Consider the following 25,598-nt stretch of genomic DNA (forward strand, 5'->3'; position numbering starts at 1 on the left):
AAAACGATCATTTCATTAATCCCTCTAAGAACCACACTGTTCTACATGAATCATGAGAAAGATAATTAAGAAGTGATAGATTTGCGTAGCTGCAGCCAATCGACGCTCTCTCTGTGATCGTTTGTTTTTAAATAAGAGGGCCGGAACTTATTCTTTGAGACTTCATGTCTCGAGTTTCCGTTCTTCTACAAGTGTTCATATGAATTTGCTTTGATTTTCAATAATAGTTTAGATTTCGTCTTTCGACTGTCTCCGCGTTCCGAGACTGTCAATCAACACCCTCTGTGTTGTTGATTCATTTTCTCCTAGTTTTCTGTTTTTATTAGGAAAGCCCTCTTGTCTGTTTTCCTTACTGGTATTTTCAGAACTCTTTTCAGCTCGTTGTTTGAGTGGTATTCTATCGTTTATATAATATTCTCTGTTTGTTTCCTTACTATTTCTTTAATTGTTCCAATTTTGAGTTCTTTCCTCATTTGCTCGTTTCTCATGTATTATGGAGCTCCTATGGATGACCGTATCACTTTGTTAATGGTGCTTTCTTCGTTGCACCAGGTCGGCCCTGCGTATGTTATACTTTGGAGAAGCACAGATTTAATTATTTTCTCTTTGTTTTCCAGTGACAGCTTGCTATTTCGGTTAAGTAGAGGGTAGAGATGTCCGTGGAATTGTATCGCTTTGTTCTTGTTTTCTTCAATTTGTTTATTGAAGTTGAGTTGTTTGTCCAAAATTATTCCCAGGTATCTGGCTTCCTTTTTCCACTCAATCTTTAGTCCTTCAATGCTAAGTTCTTCAGGTGGATCTTTCCTATTCTTGGCATCAAAATATACTGCGACTGTCTTCTTAGGATTTATTCTGATTCGCCATTTCTTGAAATAGACTAATAATCGATCCAACTCGTTTTCTAGTTTATTTCTTATAGCTTTTTTCTGTCTATTTGAGTGGTAGACAGCAGTGTCATCTGCAAATTGTGCTGTCTTTGTATTTACTAGATCAGGGATGTCGCTCAAAAATATATTGAAAAGCAGTGGTCCTAAAACCGATCCTTGAGGAACGCATGCTTCTATTTTTCTCGTTGTTGATCTCGTTTCCTCTATGTTCACCCTGAACTTCTTATTGTTCAGGTATGATTGGAATACCTGAATTAGTTTACTCGGAAATTTTCTGGATTTCATCTTGTATATTAATGCTGCTTGCCACATTTTATCAAAGGCCTGTTCTATGTCTAAGGATACAGCTCCGGTATTTGTCGACAAGTTCATTTGTTCCTTTATGTCTTCTGTTATTCTGATCAATGAATCGTCGAGTGTTCTTTTTGGAATCCAAACTGTTGATCAGGTATAATCCTTTTCTCTTCAACGAAACTGTCAAGCCTTAGGTATATCAGTTTCTCTATCACTTTGCTAAGGACCGGTAAAAAACTTAATGGTCTGTAGTTGGTTGGATGCTTCTTATTCTTCCCTCTTTTCGATATGAGAATAGTGTCTGCAGTTTTCCATAGTTCTGGGAAATATCCTGTTTCTAATATTGCTCTTGCTATTTCAGCGATTTCTTCTAGCGCTTCTTCTGGCAGGTGTTTGAGATCTTGATTTCATAATCAGATGGCATTCATATGCCATCTGCTCCTAGGGGCTTTTCTCTTCTTCATTTGTGATAATATTTCCTTTACTTCTTCCAAAGCTATTTTCACTGGTTGTATTCGATTCCAGTGTGGTGATAAGTTCGATCATTTTCATTTTATTGACCATATTGTTGAAATCTTCATCACTGTTTTTGGGATTTGGCTTGAACTGTTCTTCCAGCGAATCCGCAAACAATTCTACTTTTTCTTCAATCGTTTGGGCCACTTGGCTTCCCTTCATGAGTATTGGAATTTTGGTCCGTTTTTTCTTCCCTGTTAAACTTGCTGCCATTTTCCATAGCGATTGATTTTCTGTTTCTAATTCTTCCAGTGTTCTATCCCATTGCTCGTTGAACAGCTCCTGAATTCTATTTTTAACGTCGTTCGTTAACTTGTTTAGTATAGTTTTGTCATCCGGATACAGAGTTCTTCTGTATGTCTTTTTTTTCGCTTTTTTTTTTCTTCAATCGAGATTTTCACGTCGACGGGTATTGGGTTTCGTTTCGGAATACGTTTTTCTTTTGTTGCTTTGACTTGGGCCTTTCTAATTCTTTCTTTTAAGCTATTTACCGCTTCTTCGATTTGATAGGTGTTCCTGATTTTCACCTCTTTACTTTCGGAAATTTCATTGCATTTCTTCCAGTTTATTTCTTTACGGCTGGTTTCTGTTCTGGTAGCTTCAACTTCTAGCGTGAGAATCACTGGACAGTGGTCAGAAGTTAAGTCTAGTTGTGTTTCTATTTCGTAGTTCATCGTCAGATTCTTCATTATCGCTATGTCTTGTAAATCTATCGATTTGTTCGGTTCATGGATATGTGTTGGTTCTTCAGGGCCTACAACCATTAAATGGTTTTTCCTGCTATTTCTCCCGCATGCGTTCTCCTTCCTACTATTCCAGTCAGGATGCTTTGCATTTAAGTCTCCCGCTATTATAGTAATATAATTGATGTTTTGCATTGAAAAAAATCAGCAATATTTTCATTTTTTAAATCGACGCTAAATACCGGAGTTTATTTGAAAGTACTGTTGGGCAAATGAATTGCTGGAAACTTGGATAACCCTTGTATAAACGAAATATTCTCGCTTCCTCCAAGTGACTTTGGATATACAATACAATAGTGGAAGTGTTTTCGGATTTCATATATTTCAAAAATGAAAATGGAAATTTAAGAACCCACATTACGAATTGTCGTAATAGCGAAAACAAATACTGAATTGAATTTAGAATTTCAGTAATAACAGAAATAAATTATCCCAACCTCCATCTTCTCACAATGTAATAAGAATGAACGAACAACCTGGTGAATTTACTGCAGTGAACTCATAACACTAAAGACTCAACAATGAAAATAGAATTACGATCGTGGAAATATCCGAACAACAGCTTTAGCATCCGCTCCGTCCTTTTATCTCCTTTTTTGATTAAAATCAAATAGCCCAACACGTTATATCGGAAATGTTCCGGGAAGTTTCCCAAGTTTTCCGAGAACACAGCACGAGGCCGGAAAACGCATTATGGGGCGACGCGAATAGCATGGGGAAAACTTGGTAGATAACGTTCATTACCTACGACCGCCTCAGCAGGGGGAATGACGTTTTGTGATGGGAGTTCTTGTTTCACATTATCCACGTATTTTCTGCAACTTTCCGAACGGAATTACCTTTTTCATGGAAATCTAGTGGGTTTTCCTTGTATTTTTATAAACTGAAAGTACCAAAAAATTGACGAATAAAATAGAAAAGAATTTCTCTATTTCAGTACTTTTCATCAACTCTGAATAATATTAGTATACATAATCATTATGGCAATATGTTTTTGGTTGAATCGATCAACTATAATTCTATTGAATTGGGATAACGAAACACCGGATTTCTTAACTAATATTTTGAATTTGGCTGTACAAGTTATGTGTTTACAAGGTAACAGCTACGAGCGTACTGAATATGGTACCCCAATTTCCTGGGGATGTTAATAGTCGCTTTGGATTTTGCATACCAAAGCGCAATCCAGGTCCCTGATTGGTCCACGTCCTCGTTCCTTGCCCTTAGATGTGACTTCAGGATGACCATATGTAGCACCAATGTGGCGCCAAGGATGCTCTTGATCTATTTTTAGCCCTCGCTGTACCTGCTGGGGTTGGTTTTCCGACCTAAATGCGTCTCTCTGAATATTCAACTGCCCGTAAAGTTTGCATGAAATTCACTTGATGCAACACAATGCAATATCTGACTCATTGTCTTCATCTCAAATAGAGGTTAATACTTTCATCTTTATGCCAATAGTAGAAGTAGAGATAGTGGATATTATTAGATCATTGCAAAAATGAAGTAAGTTCTGGTGCTGATCAAATATCTGTAAAATTGATAAAAGTAATGCCTGAAGCTCTCAGCAAACCTTTGTCTAACCTGGTCAATTTTTTAGTTTCTTGCGGTGTTTTTCCCGAATTACTGAAGGTTGAACAGTAGTTCCCATCTTTAAGAGAAATGATCCACTTGAGATGATGAACTATAGACCAAATCTCAATATTGAGCTCCTTCTCCAAATTATATAAAGTTTTGTTTTCAGTAGGATGATTAAATATTTGAATAAGTACAAAAGGATAGCGGATTGTCAGCATGAATTCAGTTCGTGGAGGTCCACCCAATCGGCTGTGCTCATGTACGTTGAGTGTGTTCGCTAGATTGATGGGGGTATGCTGGTTGTGGGACTTTTCTTTGATTTATCCCGTGTTTTCGACTGCCTTATATTCGATTTCATTCTAAGCAAATTTTGCAACTTAGGATTTAAAGGCATATTCCTCAAGTGGTTTGGAAGGTAATTAGCTGATAGACTTATTAAGGTTAAGGTACAGCACTCATGCTCTCAACAGATAGATACTAGTTTGGGGGTTCCTCAGGGGGCTGTGCTGGGATCATAGTTATTCATGTGAATGAATGATTTACCCTCATATGTTGCACTAGATCTCATTACAATTTTTGCTGATGATACCTCTTTGGTCATCGCAGCGCGGACTCCTGAGGAGCTCCCAAACAGTTTTTTTTATACATATATAGATGCTTTCAGTATGCCAGAGAGAATCAACATAAATTTGCAAGCTTGGGTAGTTTTTATAACTATCCAACTAGAAGTCAAGAGGTTTTATCCATCCTTATACATGAAACCTCTGAATATCAAAACTGTCCTTATTATCAATGTATCAAGATGTATAATAAGTTACGATCTAATGTCAAGTTTGGGTAAAATATCAAGCATGTACTCATGAAAAAAGCATACTATAGTATACGAGAGTACATTACAGATTTTTTAGTATTTGTACACTGATAAGACTTGTCCTAATTTCGACAATATTTCAAAAAACTTGACTGAATTTGAAAGAGGTTGAATTATTGGTCTACGGGAGGTGGGGTTGTCATTTCGAGAAATCGCTAACCGTACAAACACAAATCCAACTACTGTCATGAGATGTTGTCAAGCGTTGTTTGATAATGCCCAAAATCGAAGAAGAGTAGGCACCGGACGTCTAAGGGGCACAATTGAAGTTCAAGATCGACATCTAAGACTTATGGCCATTAGAGATCAATTTGCGACAACTTGATCTTTGGCTGATGAGTGGTTAGGAGAACAAGGCCATCCTGTGACATTCCGAACGGTTAACCGCCAGATAAGGTCTTTTGGACTGCAGCATTATCGACTCCATAATGTGTTACCTTTGACGGTTGAGCATTGCCTGCAACGATTACAGTGGTGCAGAGAACGTCAACATTGGAATGTGGAATGGCATTGGGTCGTCTTTTCTCATGAATCTCGATTCTCCTTAGGTGCACATGATGACCGAAGAAGGGTTAGACGACGTCGGGGAGAAAGACGTGAACCTCAGTTTGATGTTGAGCGTCATGTACACCGGTCAGTAGGCGTGATGGTATGGAGTGCTATTGCAAATACAAGTAGGCCACCTTTAGTCTTCATTCGAGGTAACATAACAGCGCTACGTTACCTTCAAGAGTTGAACAGTAGGACAATCCACTGGACTAACACTCCTAGACTTGCTCAGGCAAAGAAATTCGTGAAGATTTCACCTACTTACACCAGAAAGTTCCTGAAGCTGTCGCGAGCAGAGCTTCGGGTGATGGTGGGACTGCTGACGGGGCACTGTCGGTACAAACATCATTTGTACCGTATGGGTAAGTCAGCAGACGAGATTTGCAGGCTCTGTGGATCGGAAGTAGAAACGGCTGAACACTTGATATGCAAGTGTCCAGAGCTGGCTGGCCTAAGAACCATTCACATGGGCAAGCCGGTCCTGGATACCAGAGAGGTAATGGCCAAGGCCCCTAGGGAGGTTGTCAATTTTATTAACGTCGTTGACGACCTCCCTGGGTTTCTATGAATGAGTAGGGTAGTGAACAAAAGATCTGCATGGTCGCAGTTCCCGGAAGGCTCACCGAAGCAAAGCGACCCCAGTTCAAATAATAATAATAATAATAATAATACCTTCAAGAAATAGTGGAGCCATATTTTCTCCCTTACCTTAACCGGTTCGAGAATCCAATATTTCATTCTTATTCTATATTTTTATATTCTATTCTATATTTATTCTCATTCTATATTTTTATATTCTATTCTATATTTATTCTTATTCTATTATTCCAGTTTCTGAATCTTGATCTTTTTATGAATGAAACATTTTCTTGGTATACCTTGCCACCTAGAGTAGAAAATTACTTCATTGAAAAGCACGGGATCACCTTCATTTCCTAAAGAGCTTTTTTCAATTCCTATCTGAAAAAAACTTTATTTTTGACTCTTACTCCCCATACTCAATTACGACGATGTTCCTTTAAGGGTCTTACGATAAATCAGTTGAACAAGATTGAGCGATTGTGGAATGCTGGTATCAAGATCATCTGATATTCGTGGAAATTTAATCACGTCAGTCACTTCAAGCCAGACCTAAATTTGTTAACCGTGAAACAACGTCCCATTTAGAATACGCCACTCTTGGGATATAAGGTTCTGGGATCGCGGGAAACTACGCATTTATATTGCAATCTGCGGCTTCTTGTAGACGACGTTCGTCGAACAAGGCGCTTGCCAATCTTTGATCTACGCAAATTTTAGCCACTATTGCACTATTGTTTTTTAGTGAGCTTTCAACAGTTATGAAATCGTGTTCCAACAGTCCGAAGGGAGCTCTCAATGTATTCATCTTAAAAGGTATTCAGCTGGTCTCAATCTGTGAGTCCTTATATTTTATGGAGGTGGTCTTTAGATATATTTCTCCCCTCAATTTTCCTATTATTTTGCTAAAAACTTCAACATTGTATTTCAGATTATTTGTATTTTTTTTCAAAGGCCTCGGGATTTAGACCTTTATGTTTTGATACAATGCATTTTGCTTGAATTTTAATAAAATTCAATATTTCTCATGTTTTGATGAACCAATAGAATCCGTAAATTTTCCATAGTTACGGCGTATTGATAATTGAATATACCCTTGACGACTTGGTATAATCGTTTTGGTCTTTCGCCTCGTGTCATATTGTGATCATTTCCATAGTAATATTCTTGGACGTTCGTTTGTTTCAGACTTTTTCAGATATCCACCTGTTGCTTTGGTTTTCTGCTTCACCAGAGTTCTGTAGGGTGGCGCTTAAAAATGACATACTGATTTGGGACTTTACAAACTTTTCCAATAAATTACAATTCAGTTCCTATCGAATTTTAAATGAAATGAATGGAATATAATGACAAAGTATAGAAGATTGTTACGAGCATAAAATATAAAATATTATTGTTCTATACTCAAAGATCACGAGAGCCGAGAATCGAGAGAAATGTCAAATATCTCGCCCCACGCATTTATAACGAGATTCCAAAGGAAATAAAAGAAATACAGAATGCTAAGGAACTCAAAGGCAGAATCAGGGCATGGGTGAATGAGAAAGACAGACAATTTTTCCATTTGCTTATCAATCCATAATGGATGGTTCTGGACAATGAGTTACATATGTTCCTGGAGAAAAATATTAGTACCTTGATTTGTTGGTTCTTACCTCGGTTCTTACATACTTTTGCTTTATCTTTCATTCTTAAGTTGAAATATAAGGGAATTTCGGTTTATTTTATCTTCGCAAGAGTTCTTTTTTTTTTGTATATATATACTGTAAATCTTTGAAGAATTGTAAATTATTAATCGCGTACAGGCTCTTGCCTCTACGATCAATGTTTATCTTTAATAAACTATTATTATTATTATATAAACGATATATGCGCTATCTGAAAAAGACGCGATCCCCAGAAATCAAGTAGGTATAAATCTGAAAAATTTCCCGTTTTGTCTGAAAGTTTCATAGGTATAAGTAGGCACACCAGGTTTTCTATGCATCTTAGCCAAAAAAATAAAAGTCCAGCTCAGTGAAATGTCATTGAATTAATGAATAATCAAAATGCAGTGCTTTGGTTATAGTTATTCGTTATATAATCGTAACGAATACCAACTCGAGCATAGATAATATATTTCGATTATGGGAACCTCTTCAGTCGACGTAGTTCGCGAAACACCACTCGAGCTGCGTTCTCGTGATGTTTCGCGAACTACGTCTCGTGAATCGGTATATAATCGAATATTGTCTATGTTCTTGTGGTAATATAACTGATTATTACTATTAAACTTAAGGCAGCCACTCACGAGGCTACCATGTTCGAGCGTTCGGATAATTTTACAGTCGGGCAGCTCGGGACACGGCCGCACGACTGTAAATCATAGAATGAACTTGACTGCCCGACTGGAATCTCTTGGACGCTTGGCGTTCAAAGTCTCGAAAAAACGCTTCGTGAGTGGCGGGCTTTAAGCATTCATTTCGGGTATTATTAGGGATCAATCATAACATCGTAGAAATTACTTTGAGAATTTAACTGTTAGCTGAAATTATTTACCTCACAACTCGTAACTTGAAAGAGGTAACAAATGAGGAGTTGAAATTCTCGACTATAAAATCCTTTTTTTTATAAGTATGTAGATTTCAGCACCTAAACAAAATCACAAATGATATTTTCAAAAGTCAACATACTATTTTTTCGAATAATTGATGTAGTGAGTTATGAAATGAAATTCACTCTGACATTATTCACATAAGGAGTACCACATGGAAAGTTTCTGAAACATGGCTCATGAAAATCGATTTCATTCTATTAGATATTTCCAGGACTTATTGAGCGTGAAGTAATTTTGTTGGTCGTTACCGTTGCGTGACTTGCGGAATATCGAAATAACATTTGTCATTATGGAGATCATGTGATATATTTTACACTTGGCTATTACTTGTTTCTGCTAACTATAATAGGGAACATGTGGAGAGTTTCGTAATATCATGAAAATTATGGCTAACATTGGCGGTCATGATAATGGCTGCTTATTACTAACTTCGAGGGTTTATACTCTCGGTATTATACTCATAACCTAGAAATTCAGCGTTTCTGTTCAAAACTTTTCACGAACCATATTGATCTGAAAGGAAACAGCTCAGAAATGCTCAGCTATCGGAGTGCCGTTACTAACTATAGTGTCCGTTCAGGAATAATTGACATCCCGGGTGGCTGTGGAATATCGAAATTAAGTTGGTAATGGTTCATTCAGTAATATTTGGAATTGCTGAATTCGGGTTGGTATTGGAAATATCATTGACGAAAGGTTAGATTTAGTTCAATTTATTTGTGTTATTGGTTTTGATTCAAGAAATTGTGAAACTAAGAAGTTGTATCAATTTTCAACACACATTGATTAGTTAATTTGAGCATTTTCCCTAGTACCGTTAAAAAAAAGAAGAAGGCAAGTCATTACAACCTGGATTATTATCAGTCTGGAGTATATATGTAGGTTGGTTATTCGATCGTCTAGAGGTATGATTCGATTACCTGGCCTTTTGTCTTCTTCTCCGTGATTTTGTTCGGGTTTGTAATAATTCAACTCTTTTAATCATTTGCATACATTTACAAAGCCACACCTACGGTACAAACTCAGTATTGAGAACATCCTAATTAGATACGTCTTAATTACAAGTTTCTCACTACGGTACTGAATTTCGTCTTTAATTAGAGTGTTAATTACTCGAAACGTCTTTGAATATCACGTCTTTGTCTTTAACTCGAGTGTCGGTCGTCTCGTCTTTAATTCGTTCGCGACCCGTTTTAATCTAGTCCGCGAACCGTCTTTACGTCGTACGTCTTAAGTTGACCGACCGAACTTGCTCTCAACTCGTCTTAGACTTGAGTTGAACTGTCTACTGAACGCAACTTACTGTTCTCCCCTGAATATCGACTTCCCTTCTTCCGGCTTGACCACACCCTTAGCATCACTCCGATATCGGGGGAAAGTACCAAGTACAACCCCTAGTCCAATAAGAGTTTTACCGTACCGCCCACACAAAGCTCTTCGCGGATTCCTGGAAATCTCATCAGCCATAGATCATGGAATATTCTCGAAGGACCAGCAGATGATACGCAATGTGACACATCCGGTACCATCGTCTCGTTTTCAAGCTTTCCCAACTCCAGTAAATCTCCGCAGATTTACAACCGACATGACACATCTTCGACACCTCGAAGAATTAACACTTCCTTTCTATGTTATATACAAGAAGCAATTCGTTCCCTGTAAATTCATTGAACCTGTCATACCCTTGACACTTGAAGAAACTAATAGTTATGCAAGCATCCTGTTGACCATGTCAATTATTTACAGGGAACAGGGACTGGATCCTACATATATTAGTCTGGATAGCATTTGACCTAAAAGCATGTAGATTTTATCAAACAAAGACAACATTACATAAAATTAATTGGTAAGTTCAAAACAGTTGATAAAAGTAATATTATTATTGATAAAGCTGACCGAAGCTATATGATATCAAGCTATACACTGTGTCCGTAAAGTATGGAACAAATTCATTTTTAGCTGAATAGACCATTTTAAGAAATAATCCTGAAACACGTCGATTGTTGATTTTAATTTACCGTATTTTAAAATGATAATCTAATATACAGGGTGAATTACTTTCGAGTAATGACGTCACCGTAATTTTTTTTTAAATGGAACACCCCCACTTTGTCTCAATTTTCCGATTACTCTAGCTGAGTTGATTCCAAAAATGTATCACATGTTGATTCCAATTGGTACAGGGTGGGTTAGGTTAGGTTAGGTTAGGTTAGGTTAGGTTATCACATGTTGATTCCAATTGGTACAGGGTGGGCAAAAATACAATAGTTTTGTGTGTGCTCATAAAGTAACGCGTAACAGTATTTATTAGTTAAATTAACTATATTATCAAAAATACTTATTATATATTATTATATTATTATTATATATACATATATTATATATATGGCAATTGGTTTGAATGTAAAACCCTGTAGTTTGTTACATTTTTAGATTAATAAAAATGAACTGTTTCCAAACATGTTTGGTACTTGTGGTCCAACGGACAGAATATGAAAAAAAATATTTCTTATTTTCATACATTTTAATTAATCTAATAATGTAACAAACTACAGGGTGTTACATTCAAACCAATTGCCGCTAGACAATAAGTATTTTTGATAATATTGTTAATTCAACTAATAAAGAATGTTACGCGTTACTTTATGAGCACACACAAAACTATTGTATTTTTGCCCACCCTGTACCAATTGGAAACAACATGTGATACATTTTTGGAGTCAGCTCAGCTAGAGTAATCAGATAATTGGGACAAAATGGGGGTATTCCATTAAAAAAAAAGACGGTGACGTCATTACTCGAAAGTAATTCACCCTGTATATTAGATTATTATTTTGAAATACAGTAAATTAAAATGAAAAATCGACATGATTCAGGATTATTTCTTAAAATGGTTTGTTTAGCTAAAAATGAATTTGTTCCATACTTTACGGACACAGTGTATGAAAAGATCTGTTAACAAATTCTTGGCATTGCATCTACAGTTCATTTATATTCTATTTTGAAAGGGAGGGAGGGAGTGGAAAAGCCGATGGCGAAGGGGGATTTTCTCTCCCACAAGTATGGGCTTAAGTCGGGTATAATAATAAACTAATTAAACCATATCAATAGAATTGAATATAAATTATCAATTCATTGAACATCAACACATTCTGGCTTGAAAATCTTACCTCCATCAACATCTACGCAAACAGAACCAGGACAGCAGTGTTCATTAGCGGTACATCTTTTTCCGTAACAGGGTTCGTCTTCCACGTCGTTAGTGTATTCTTCTAGGATTCCTTCATCACCCTCTCCAGATCTCTGAAAATGAAATTTCTCGTACAAGATCTAAGCTTCTGAGAGATGTCATAGTTGCCTGAGTGAGTGAAAAGAGAAAGCATTGAATGAAACATCGAATGAAGAAACAATATATCTTCAATTTTCAATGAATAAAAACATTTAGTTTTTGAGCTCTTATTCCAGAGAATGTTGTATCAAAGGAGCTAAAAAGATTTTTCAACTCATGATGAAAATTGAAAAAATTAGACTTAGTTTTAACATCGTAAACATAAACCGTCACATTTTCAGAGTGTTGGATTCTGCATGCAGTGTTCTACCATAATCATGCTCCAAAATCCAATAATTTCTTATAAGAATTAAAATTCAGCATTCATTTTCGATTCAAGTTGTGAGGGTATTCAGGGTTAATTCATCAAATCTGTTTTTTTTTTAATCTATGACACCACACGTGACTGTTCAGTACAAAACGAAATTGGAGATATTTCTTCTTACAAAAAATCGGTTTTGATGGGGTTTTCGAATAATTTCCTTAATCAATAATCTACATGGAAAAAAGTAAATATTTTCAATTTGCGAATAAAAAAAAATCTTGGTTACTTTTTGTTTTTCGCAAAAAATTGATGATATGTATTTTTCACAAAGCACTGATATATTTTTGAAATATTCATGAAGAAAACCAACTGAAAATCATTAAAAAAGACGTGAAAATATAATTTTGTGGAAGTCGTAGTACAGTGCTGCCCTCTACTTATTTGCTTCGAAAAAAGAAGATCAAGTGAATGTACAACTTCGTACACTTTATAATGTTTTGTTATTGCAGGAGCGCCAGAGGGGGATTGAATGTGTACCAACGTTTGACTGATACGCGAAAAACCACGTAGTGGTAATCCCTCTTGAGGGGCCTTGACCTATAATGAAAAAAAAATCATCAACGTAAAACCTAAATAAAGAAAATCTCAAATAACTCATTTTATACATGATACTATTATAAATTTTCCTCGCAGAATAGAGCGGAATTATTAAAAAATAGGATTCTTCATTTGAAAAACAAAATTTGTGGTCAATATTTGAAACATCCTATTATGATATTTTTCAAATTGAAAAGTTGCATGACATTTTCACATTCTTCGAAAATCTGCAGACGCTTTCGTTCATGACATTGGTATTGGGAATAAGACTGATCAACAAAATTTTGACTACGCATATTTTCATATTTTTCATTATACCTTCAGGTAATGTTATCTTCATAAACGGGAGTAATAAGGTTTGCAAAAAATTTTTAAGCTTAGTAGAGAATATCGAATAATGGTTCTATCCCAATTTTCAGAATTCAAATGAACCTAGTTCTCTACGAACGACTGAAAGGCACTTTGTATAATTTCTTAAGAGACATATCATGAAAACATAAAATTATATAAAACTTTCAACATTATGTCACTTTCCTGGGACAATTCTTTCGATGAAACGGGAAAACCCATAAAAACCTCAAAGTGGAAGGTTAAATTTTTCCGCTTTCAATAAATGACGTTATATGTATATGACGACCATATCTTAGAAGAACAACATTCTGCTCTCAAATTTGTCTATTATGGATGAAATCGCTCTTTTATTTGAAAGTTACCAATTTTGAAACATAGTGATGCATCTTCTTATTATGAACTCAATACACTATGAAGGTAGAGAAATATCAAAATAAAAACTTCTCGAAAATTTAATTAGGTATAAACGCATTCGCCATTTTGTAACGCCCGACTTTTGGTAGCATTGTGAAATATAATATACAAATGAATAAGTTTTAATAGAATGACATCATCTAAATTCAATGTAAGTACAATACGTTTTCTTGAATTTCCTTTCCTTCGAAATATAAGCATGACTCGTAACTAGTGAGCTAGTATTTTACCTACACTTAAATTATATTATTCTCACAGGATAGGATGCTTTCGACATATACTTTGAAATTATTAACAATTATTGCTCAATTATCGCACCACTGTATAGCCAGTGGTGACAATGAATTGATGAAAAAGTCTGCAATAGGAAATGCAATGCTTGGTGTAAATCCACATCGGAACAGGAGTGCTGAGTGTATATTTATTGTTATTGTCCGAAGACTCCGAAGCGTGTGATCGATAGTCACTAATACAGGGTGTTCCACCATTCTCGCGACGCTTCATTAAGTTCTAGCGTTGAAATTTTTGAATTTTTTTGTCGATACAGTGTTATAATGCTCCATTAGTGCTACATTCTCAAAATTTTTGTAAAAACACAAATTGTACCAAAAAAGTGTAAATGACCAAACTCCTATGGGACACCTCGTTTTTTATTTTCAGATAGCATGGAATAAATGTATATTGAAAACGGGTGTCATGATAAAAATTTTTACTGAAAAAAAATCGAACTTTTGTTGTAGTATTCCACCATCTTTACAACAGGCTAGATTTTTTAAACATCTTGTATGTACTTTGCTCTATTTCCTTGAAATTGCCAAAGCTGGAGCTACTCACTACTTGAGATAGATATTCGGGACACTTTAGTATTTAATTAACCCAATCGTCGTTCATCAGTTATTGGGAATATTGGTTAAAGATGTGTTATTTGAGATTTTGAATAATATTTTCTTCGTTTCTTGCTTTAAGAATTGGTCAAGGTTTGATATTACTCGTCTTTGAATTGACAAATCTGTGAATCGATCAAATTTGTTTCAAACTGGTAAAGGAACAGAAACCAAAAACTGTATAAACAAAGCGAGTTTTGAAGTTGTATGTTGAATTTAACTCTAGATTCCTCTTAAAAAATAAAACCATTTTTTTCACATTCCGCTCAGATATGAAGTTATCATCATTTCATTTCACAATGGTCTAATTCAATCCCGTGCTTTCAATGTTTACAACACCGGGATAACAAAGACCTCAATCAATGCGAACATAAAAAATCTATGAATTATATTATTCATTTGGACTAACGTTGCCAGATCCAAGTGAAATGAGGTCGTATTTGCAGTAGAACGCATTTAGCATATTATTATGAACTTCTTATGCAGAAATGGCTGTGATCACGTTATATTCCAGCAAGTCAGCCTCTATTGTAGCGTTTGCCTCAATGTAAATTAATGATTAATATATTAATTTTCATACATAGATAGTGAGAAAAACTATTCCAAAATGAAATTTTTTTTCTGATAATTGCGTGAATTTATGACAAGTGATTTTAATCACGTAATAGTTATTTTCCTAATAAGTGCGGAAAGTGGTATTTTTCGGCATGAGTTTGTTCATGCAGTTAAGTGTGGAAAACTTTCCTCAAGAATTAGGATCAACATTTTTTCTACAAACGTATGAAATAAATCGAAATTATTCATAATATATACACATAAATGATGTTATTCTGCTTGTCGTTATCATACTCATCTCATCATTGGCATTTATTGGGCGTTCGGAGCATGGAGGCCTGACATAATTTAATTTATTATTTAATACTTGAGTATGGGGAAATTCCCTGTTATTTCTTACCCGCACGCCTTTGCATGGGTTTTTCTCACGCTGTGCGGAAAAGTTACTCTTTGCGACTTGGAATGCGTGCTTTAATAAGGTTGAAGACTATGTGAGTATTGTCGTTATCTCATTCCATATTGATGTAATGAAAAGAAGTCAAAATGCATACAAATTGAGGTTTTATTTCTATATTGAGTAATAGAATGCTACAAATTACAAGCTCAAATTACAATTTCGAATGAGTGGCATTTATTCAGTTGAAGTCGAAGAAAAAATCTTATTTTGCATTCTCAGGCAGTAAATTATCTAGGAATGCAATTATACAAATGAAGGGCGGCAACATCGTTAGCTGGGTTCAAGGCATTTCATTGCTCAGCGGTGGATTCATCCATTGAATATCTTGATATTGCTCATTTGATGAAGAGTAAATTTCATTTTCATAAATGAAGGAGTAAGTATTTTAGTAGTGACTATGGATTATCTCATTATGCTAATTTCGTTTTATGGATCGGTGACGTTATAACTTGTAAACCATCAGAAGTGAAAAAATAATTGATGAATGTCTCGTAGTTATCGAAAACTTCACACCAAAATTCAGTCAGAATGATCATGTCGAAGCTAATTAGAAAAATTAAATTTTAATAGGAAAGTTAACAACGAGTCTAATCTCGGAAAATGGTGAAAAAGTGTTTTCTTCAATGAGAAAAATGTTGAGATTCACCCTGTATATACGATACTCTAATTTTCAAAATACTAAACAGATTATGTTCCAAATTCCATAGGTTATTTGTAGGATGGGTTCCATTAAAATCAGAATAGAGGAAAAAAGCTTGAAGTAATTTGAGGATGGTCTTTCACGTGCAATAAACCATCAATGTTGTATCAGTCCTTAATTATATTTAATTTACTACATATTATAGCGGTTGTCTTGCTGACACTACTGCGTAGCAGAACTGCTTTATGTACTACATCTTCTATACCTTTTCAAGTTCGAATTGGCTCTAATCATAATCAAAATCACATCAGTGAAAAGCAAATTGGTAACTTCGATTTCGAACTGGCATCAATCAAAGCAAACTGACAATTATGAAAACCACATTGGCATTAGTCGACTTCGAATTGACTTTGAACGAAATCAAATAAGCTCTTGTTAATTTTAAGCAAGCATTGAGTAAAATGCAAATACGAAATCAGTTTGAATTTAGAATTTCGTGAAAACTTATATTTTGCACAATTTTTCTGTGCAGCTGGAATAAATAATAACCATTGAAACCATTAATTCATTGATCAAAAATAGTATCTTGCAATGAGTGAAACTTGCAAGCAGGGCAATGGGAAGATCGCAAGCAATGGATTCAAGGCATCGGACAACGTCGTCGCACGTTTTAAACCGATATGTATATACAGGGTGTTCTGATTTGTTTCCGACAAACTGAAACGGGTGATAGATCACATCATTTTAAGCAAAAAAGTTCCTATGAACATGGGTCCGGAAATGCTTCGTTTCCGAGATACAGGGTGTTGAAGTTGAAAAAATAATTCGCGTTTTCTTAAATATCTTTCGACTGATTCCAAATAATTGCATGAAAGTTGGCACATAGGGTTTTTTGAGGTGAGAATTTCAAATTTGTGGTCGATTTGGTTGTATTTTCTATAGGGCGCCACTGGCAATCATTTCGTCCCCTTTAAACCGTAGCAACTTTTCTGTGCTACCCTGTACGTCATTCTGGACTAAAAAAATCGATTTCCCTGACTTTTCTAGTTAAAAAAGGTATAACTCATTTAAGTTGCTAGGGGAAACCGTTTCAGAGAAAAACGCATTTAAAGCCAAATCCATATTTTTGTAATCTCTAAAACATGTAGAAACAAATTTGTAATAATTTTGAATTAAATATTTTATAGAAGTAACAATTTAGAACAAAACAAAATAACATGATAATTTTTAAGGAAGGTGTTCGAAATGTCCACCGTTCTGTTGAATGCACAAATGACATCTTCGAATGATGAATGTTTTACATTCAACAATTGTTGCGGCAATAGATTTAAAATGGCTATACACAATGACAGATTCAAAGTGTGTTAGGTTCAGATGTCATTAATTATAATTATAGTTAACTAAGTTAATAGCTTATCAACAAATACAGGAAAATGGTATTGGTTACCAAAGGCCCGAACGAAGCATACAAAGAAGAAATCATCTACAGAGAAATAGGATATTACAGCCCTCCGAAGAAAATAAAACTCAGTATTCGTAAAGCATCCCAACAACGCAATATTTCAGGAAACAGAATATTCAGAACACTTAAAAACAACAATTACATAGCATACCACTTCTACTTATTAGTGGGCAATAGAAAATCCGCATGCATTTCGCCCTAGAAATTTTCAAAAGGAATTTAAATTTAATATTTGAATAGGAATAATTTCATGAAAGGATTTCGAAGCAGTCAAAACATATTAAAGAAAACGCGAATTATTTTTTCAACTTTAACACCCTGTATCTCGGAAAAGAAGCATTTCCGGACCCATGTTCATAGGAACATTTTTGCTTAAAATGATGTGATCTATCACCCATTTCAGTTTGTCGGAAACAAATCAGAACACCCTGTATATCTTGCATATCCAATGCAGCAGGAATAAATCTTCGGATATGTGCAAGGAATTTCGTACAATCAGAAACATTTATCTTGCCACTATTTCCACAAATGAAGATATTCTGTTTGAGACAGACGATCCCGATCAGCTCCAGCTTTTTGAATGTTATTTAGCTCTTCAGCCATGTCTGCTTTTACTCGAGCATTGAATACAGACCATGCCTGCTCAATTGGATTAAGCTTTACGGACCTAGTCGTAAAAGTTTGTGATGCCGAAAACCGAAATTCCTCCTCTACTAAAACCTCTTCAATACTGCAGTGGCATGGAGCATTATCAACGACTAACACAATTCCAGTTTGGTAAATATTTTGCGCTCTCCTTAAGCACTGTCTTACAAATTCGTTGGCTTTTGGATTATTGATATAACCCCTTCTAAATTCTGAATTAATCAGTTAATTGGTTCCAATGCATTCTATTACGTGAATATTTCCCACTTTGCAAATATATTGGTTCAACAACTTTCCTTTTCTGAATGTCCCTGGGTTTGCCATATGAACAAATTAAAGTTCGTTTATCTCATAGAATAGAATAGAATAGAATTTATTTGCTCTTAAACATCACAAATAAATCAAATTAACCTTCAATAATTTACAAGGTGCGTCAAAGTTAAATATTTAAAAAATTAATACAATAGATATCCAATACATAATAATAATAAGTCACATTAAAAACTTCAATAATAAGTCACAATAAAAACTTCAATAAAAAACCACAATAAAAAAACCAGAATGGCAACTGGCTTACAGATAATAAGTGAACTGCATTATAAAATTCAAAATCTAAACTTTAAAATCTAAAAATTCTTTTATGGAATAGAATACCTTTTTTGTCAAAAACCTTTTCATTTGATGTCTGAAGGAAACTTTGCTTAGCTCCAACCAGCCTTGAGGAAGTTTGTTCAGCAAATTGATACCCAAAAAGTTGAAGCTATCTTGGGTTCTCTTTATACGGTGTTGTTCCATTTATTTCGGTTTCTAGTGGAATAATCATGATGAAATGACTCGGTTTTGTCACTCTTGTACAAGGAACATAGACAGGCAAGTATGTATATTGCTGGTAAGGTCATTATTCCATACTGAGAGAACAGCTCCCTGCAGCTTGTTCTCTGTGATACTCCAGCAATTGCTCTTATCGCCTTCTTCTGTTGCAGGAATACTACTGAAGCATCTGGTGCAGCTCCCCATAGAATAACGCCATAAGTTAACACACTGTGGAACAGTGTGAAGTAGGTGAGTAATGCTGCTTCTTCATTTGAACAATTTTTAATTGTTCTCACATTGTACACTGCCTATGATAATCGTTTCGTCAGCTTGTGTATGTGGGGCTTCCAGCAGAATGAACTGTCCAAGGTAACACCCAAAAGAATCACTGTCTCGTCAACTGCACTTTTTTTGGTGGTGAATATTAACCTCTGGGATTTATCTACATTCAACTTCAGTCCGTTTGACTGGAACCATGTTTTTGCCCGTTCTAAGCATAACTCTGCTCTATTCCTCGTATTTTCCGAACTCGAATCCCTCACACCAAAACTGGAGTCGTCAGCATACAGGCACTTCAGATCACAACCAACATCATCAAAAAGATCGTCGACATACAAGATGAAAAGAAGCGGTCCCAAAATAGATCCTTGGGGTACTCCGATCGTTATGCTTTCTTTTTCAGATGTCATATCGTCCAGCTGTACAACCTGACATCTGTCCTCCAAATACGATCCCAGCAAAGCGAGAACTGGCCCCCTGAAACCATATAAACTATAGGTATATTTTGCGCCTGAAGTTTTCAGCGCAATTTCACCAAATTTTTCAGAATCTCTACGAACGCCCTTCAAAGTTAGTATAAGTCCATTCATTTTGTTGTGGAACACATTGTTTAGACACGTTGATTGAAAAATCTTCTGGTATTTTCTCAGTTAGTTTGAGGGCAATTCTTGGATTTTCTTCCACTGAATGTTGAATGAATTGATGGTGTTAGGCGGTTATTTCAACTCTATGATTACCTCCTTTATTTCTTCCGTACTGTTACTTCATGTTCTGGTAGTTCTTGATTCTTAATCCATCTATGTATATTCGCAGTTCTTTTTGGCACATTCTTAACATTCGCAAGATGACGCCAGTTACTGTTTGCAAATAATATATCACGCACAAATTTGACCATTGAAATTTGCAGAAACATTCTTCTTCATATAAGGCGTCTTGTTTAAATAATATTATAGATATTATGTTTTTTCGAGAATTTTCCACTTATTATTCCTGTTAACAAAACAATAAACAAAGCAGTTGATTCTTTCAATGTCAATTTGAAATTGAAGATTAAGATGTCTAAAATACTGGTGTGTTCACTGATTAGATTTTGTTTGAGATAATTTTGGCGACTTGGCTTGGCATGTGTCCATTTCATATTTTCTTTCATAAAGTGGCGATATACAAAGAATTAACCAATCATTGGTATCATTTCAAAATTTGCATTTTTTTTGTCAAAAGTAGTTTATTATTCATTTAACCTCAAAACGATATTGATAGAAAGATGACGTGAGCGCCGCCATAAGAAACGATGCGGAAGCCAAGTGAAAAGGGACCAACTCCATTAGAATCCAAGAAGGCTGGTCCCTTCAAAAGTTGCCAATTTAATCTTATGATTTTTCAAGAGTAAGAGAGCACACAATTGCTATTATACATCTTAATTTAACATTTTGATTACGATTATCTGCAATTCGAAGTTGAAAAGGTGAAGTGGCAGAAAAGTGATACTTCTATTTTAATAAAGGGTATAGCACTGATGAAATGAGCTACATTATAAAATTATTAAACTTGAAAATAAAAATGAGTACAATATTTAGTACAGTTTCCAAACGAGTAATATCATCATATGATATTAATTATTTATCTGGTTAATGTATCAGCAATATGAAACTGCCATCAACACAACCATTGTCAGACAGAAGGTCTCCATGCCATTACGTAGGAATCATAATCGAAAGTAACCCAATGAATGAATGCATGTGTTGATGGCAGTTTCCTATTGCTGATACATTAACCAGATAAATAATTAATATCATATGATGATATTACTCGTTTGGAAATTGTACTAAATATTGTACTCATTTTTATTTTCATCAATTATATCCAAATATCAGCCGTTTTATTTTATTATTAAACTTGTCTTCGTGAATTGATCATGCGGACAAGGATTTGATATTAGAAAAAAAACTATCACAAAATCTTGAAGTGAACATGTTGAAAGAGTAATTTGAAGGCAAAACTCTACAATAAGCTGTAGTGTCACTTGAAGAAAACGTTAGACGATAATGGTTATAGAAACTTTTTAAAAGTTAAAAACTTAGTAAGCATTCACCTATAAGATCTGTGAACTGCAAATAATTTTGTGGACATTTATTTAGCTCTAACTTATTATACTAAAACGCCTTTCCTCTTGGTTTTGTTTACTTTGGAGATATAGATTATGTAAGGACATCTGGCCCAATATCTCGGTCCGCATAATTCCATATTAGTTCAGGTTTGCCTTCCCATTCGAATCTCATTTAGCGTTAGCTCGCCTCTCGGAAGTATGAACCGCACTAAGTTGAGCTTGTTTATTCAAGGATGTCATGATGTCAGCTGTTTCAACCGGAATGCTCGATTTGGGTAAACTTCTAACGAGATTAATATGTTCTGCAGTTGAATTTGTCGAGGTTATAGACTCCGAACTGATAATCAAACAGAACTCCTGAATAAACTTTTCCTGGATTTAGGGTTGATTGGTCGTCTGATCCTTATAACTCAATCGAAAGATATAGATTCATATAGAATATTCAGAGAAATTTTGATTCTTGATTGGGTTGAGTTGAAGAAAGTAGGAATATTCGGTTCACTAAACTAGAATGATTTATTTTGTAAGTTTGATTTGAAATTGACCACATTGAAATACCTATTTAGATTTGCAGAAGCTGCCATTCAAAGGAAGAAGATTGCCGCTACATTCCTTTTCACAAGGGTAGATATTGAGTTATTTTGTCGATTGAAGAATACTATCTAGTAATATGAAATTATTCCTCCTCATTTTGAGAAATTTTTATGTTTCAATATTCATTCAACAACTCTTTCGATTTTATCTATTATACGAAATAGAGGTATTATGTTGCGTTTTATGGCCTCATTGATGGTATTGGAGTCCATTTTCTTCCTCTTTCTCAGCCGTAATTATTCCATACCTGGACATGAGCCTCCTTCAAATTCCTCCATTCTCATCTGCCCTGTGCCTCTCGATGTCACCCATCTTCTTTGTGGTCTTCCTAACCTACGTTTCGTTTACTTGGGTCGCCAGTGTGTATTTTCTTCGGTGCCATTGTTTCAAGACCGTATATTACCCCTGGCAATACAAAGGTGTCAATTTCTTCGAATTGATAAGGATGTTCTCGTACTTGAATGCGTATTTCATTTTTCTACAAGCGGCCCGTGTCAGTCTTATTCATCTGGTTAATTCACCATCTGATTATCTCTATCAAACCTTATTGTATGTCCTAGATACTACTAATTGTATAGTTGTTAAAAGGATGTCTCTCCACCGTTAACAATATCTTCGTCTTCGATATGTTCAGTTTTAAGCCATTATTTTTTGCAGCAATGTTCAATACGTGTTGTTGGACGTGTTGGATTTACTTATGAAAAAAAAATTATAAATTTCTCTTGCGATTATGGTGAACTACTTCCGCTGTGAAATTTATAGTGAAAATTATGGCGTGAAAGCTGTGATTTTATATTAATTAGTTAAATTATTTGCTCGAAAAATTTTAAAGATAACAGTGTTTCCAAAAGGTGTTGAAAAAAAGTATTGACTTCGATAGTTCTTACACTCAGCTCAAAATTGACCTCACTCAATTTTTTTTGAGAGTCCTCTCTTTGATACTTGAACGTTTTTATTTTCCCGAAATAGTTGACAACTGATAAATCAAGTAGCTACGAATTGTACAAATTGGCGAATGCGCATGGATAGCATTTAGGCAGAACATACTAAGTACAGTCGAAGCGACGGAAAGCTGGCTAGACTCAATCGACGGGGACGAGTCGATTGAGTGAGAGTGAAAATAATAATTAAAAATATAAAATAATTGATCCTAAATTAGAGGCCAAAACGAAAATGCCATAATTGTTCAAATTCAGATTTTCAACAGTGACTACGGTTTTGGAGTTTATTATGACATTGATGATTTTTATATAAAATGACCTATAGGTATATTTCATGTTCATAGTGTACTACTACTTCAGAAATCCATTTGAAAAGTCTTGAAAAAAACCCAAACTTGGAGTGGAAACGTTGACAATTCAACAAGAGTTTTTTTGATTTGCCTGTCCTCAAGCCACAAACCAATATTCCAAAAAATGATCCATAAAATGGATAAACGTATTCCTCCTCGTAGCATATGCGCTTCACAAAATATTGGACTGCCATTTGGCATAGATATTCCCTTTTAGAGTGTACATCACATGATATGCAAGTATGCAAGTTATGATTGTAAATCTACAGGGTAATATATATATATATATATATATATATATATATAACATTTTGGATTCTTGTGGTTTTGTCGTTTCTGCTACCGATTTCGAGAAAAAAATTCAAATACTCCCGAATTTCTCAGGCAATTTCAAATTGAAGTAAAATCCAGTAAGTAAGCAGTGACGAATGAATTAACCATTAGTTTTGGTCCTTACTTTCCCGATCTGTAGCAATGCTTCATAAAGATGAATGAATTCATGGATAGGACTACAAGCATGGGCGCCCGCAGAAATTTTTCTCAGGGGGGGCAAAATGAAAATTATTGAAAAACGATAAGGCGTCCATGATTGTCGTAAGCGACATCAGTATTCCGTTTCTTTCTATTTCTGTATTTATATTTATCACCAGCGTCTATTCTGAATTTCAAAAGATCACTTAAATTGCCAGAGTTCTTGTTGCTCTTTCGTATAGGTATATCGTGAGTTCCACAAAAAACTATTGTTTTTATAATCGGTAAATTTTTTTGTCTTTTTTCTGCAATACCTTTTTTCTTACCTTCATCTATTGAAGATAATGTCAGGTTTTTCATTTGATAGCACATCAATAAAATTTTTAGCACGGACAGTTGAATCCTTATGCCAAGCGGAACTAGCATAATTTTTGCCTGAATGTGTAAATCTTTGTATTTTATGTATGGTCTTTTTATGAATGTGCCTTAAGTACTACCATGGATCACAGATGATGGAAATATTACACAGTATTTACACAGTGCACCTTTAAGGGCTCTGGAATAAACCATCCATTCATATTGATCCAGCCATTTATAAATAAATGGTCTTTCATTTGGTCCAACATCTTGTCTAAAATAAGAAGTTGCTGGTGGTTTGTATGGCATTCTTAGTAAATCATATTTTTGTTTGTTTTGAATAGATGAGAAAGCTATAAAATTTCCAATATCTGTTGATTGTCCAAAGTCCACCGCAAAATTTGGGAAAATTCAAGCCCGCATGTTGAATTTCGCTATATTCCTTTTTTTTTGTATTGCTTCTTTATTTGTACTGGAGGAATGAGCCGCCATTTGTATATAAAGCTTAATATTTTTAGGAGACTAATTGCAATCGTCATCGGCAATTGATTTCCTTTCGAAAAATTTTCGAATATCCATATTTCCAAGGGTAAATCTATCATAAAAACATAAACATAAGTGAAAATTACTCTCAACAAACAAAAGAAAAAAAAGGAACAGAGCAGTCTTTGGGCACTGCCGAAAGGCGCCTAACTGAAAAATCAGCTTTGTAATTATTTATAGAACTTATCTATAATAACGTAATATGAAGTCACAGACATTAAAAATACTCTCTAAACACACTCTCAACGTGGTTGGACTAGAATAGGAATACAAATGAAAAAATTCTATATTTATCCCCTTCATTCCTACTTCTTCTCGAGTAAAAAAATATCTTGATTGGAGAATGGACAATTATTATTGAAATATGAGAGAAGCCGCATGAAGAATCCCACATCAAAGAAGGCGCCTAAAAAGAAGGCGCCTAAAAAGAAGCCGCCCATAAAACGATCATGTGGTGACGTTCAAAAAAAATGCCGATTGCCGACACGCATATATATAATATGAATATATAAACAAATTGACACGCATGGAGTGCTTTCGGTTCCATGATTTTTCCTCACCCAAAAAGTGCTCAACGCGCCCAAAAAAGTTTTCGATTAAAAAAATACCTCTGCCGATTATTGTTATATGTATAGTATGTAATTACATTGAAAACCGGAAAATTGTTGTCAATCCATTACTTTCCTTTTTTCCCTTTGGATTGAGGAAATAATATTGAGGGTGACGAGGGTCTTGTGCTGAAAAATGGAACAATCAAAATCTAAAGGGAAGGCCATGGCCCCCATACTCTTGTCATATTATTACGCAAAATACAGAATGCCGATAGGCTTTTCATGTATTTCATGTGCATGCTTCGAAACCAACGTGTGAATAACCTTGACGAATCGAATAAAATCTGGATCGTTCAGATAGATAGCCGTTGGTCGCCGTCA

At 35.0% G+C, this 25,598-nt stretch overlaps 1 protein-coding gene across 2 annotated transcripts in view; it reads right to left on the reverse strand.

The window, feature by feature from the left end:
* The window catches only part of LOC123685387 (ITG-like peptide), an 85,915-nt gene that overhangs the window by 12,581 nt on the left and 47,736 nt on the right, over positions 1 to 25,598 (reverse strand). For both annotated transcript variants that reach the window (XM_045625052.1, XM_045625046.1), the window contains exon 3: positions 11,784 to 11,916. In XM_045625052.1, coding sequence (XP_045481008.1) covers positions 11,784 to 11,916 — 133 coding nt within the window. The remainder of the gene's footprint in view (positions 1 to 11,783; positions 11,917 to 25,598) is intronic.

This window comes from Harmonia axyridis, chromosome 1, assembly GCF_914767665.1.
Source record: "Harmonia axyridis chromosome 1, icHarAxyr1.1, whole genome shotgun sequence".
Classification (NCBI taxonomy): domain Eukaryota; kingdom Metazoa; phylum Arthropoda; class Insecta; order Coleoptera; family Coccinellidae; genus Harmonia; species Harmonia axyridis.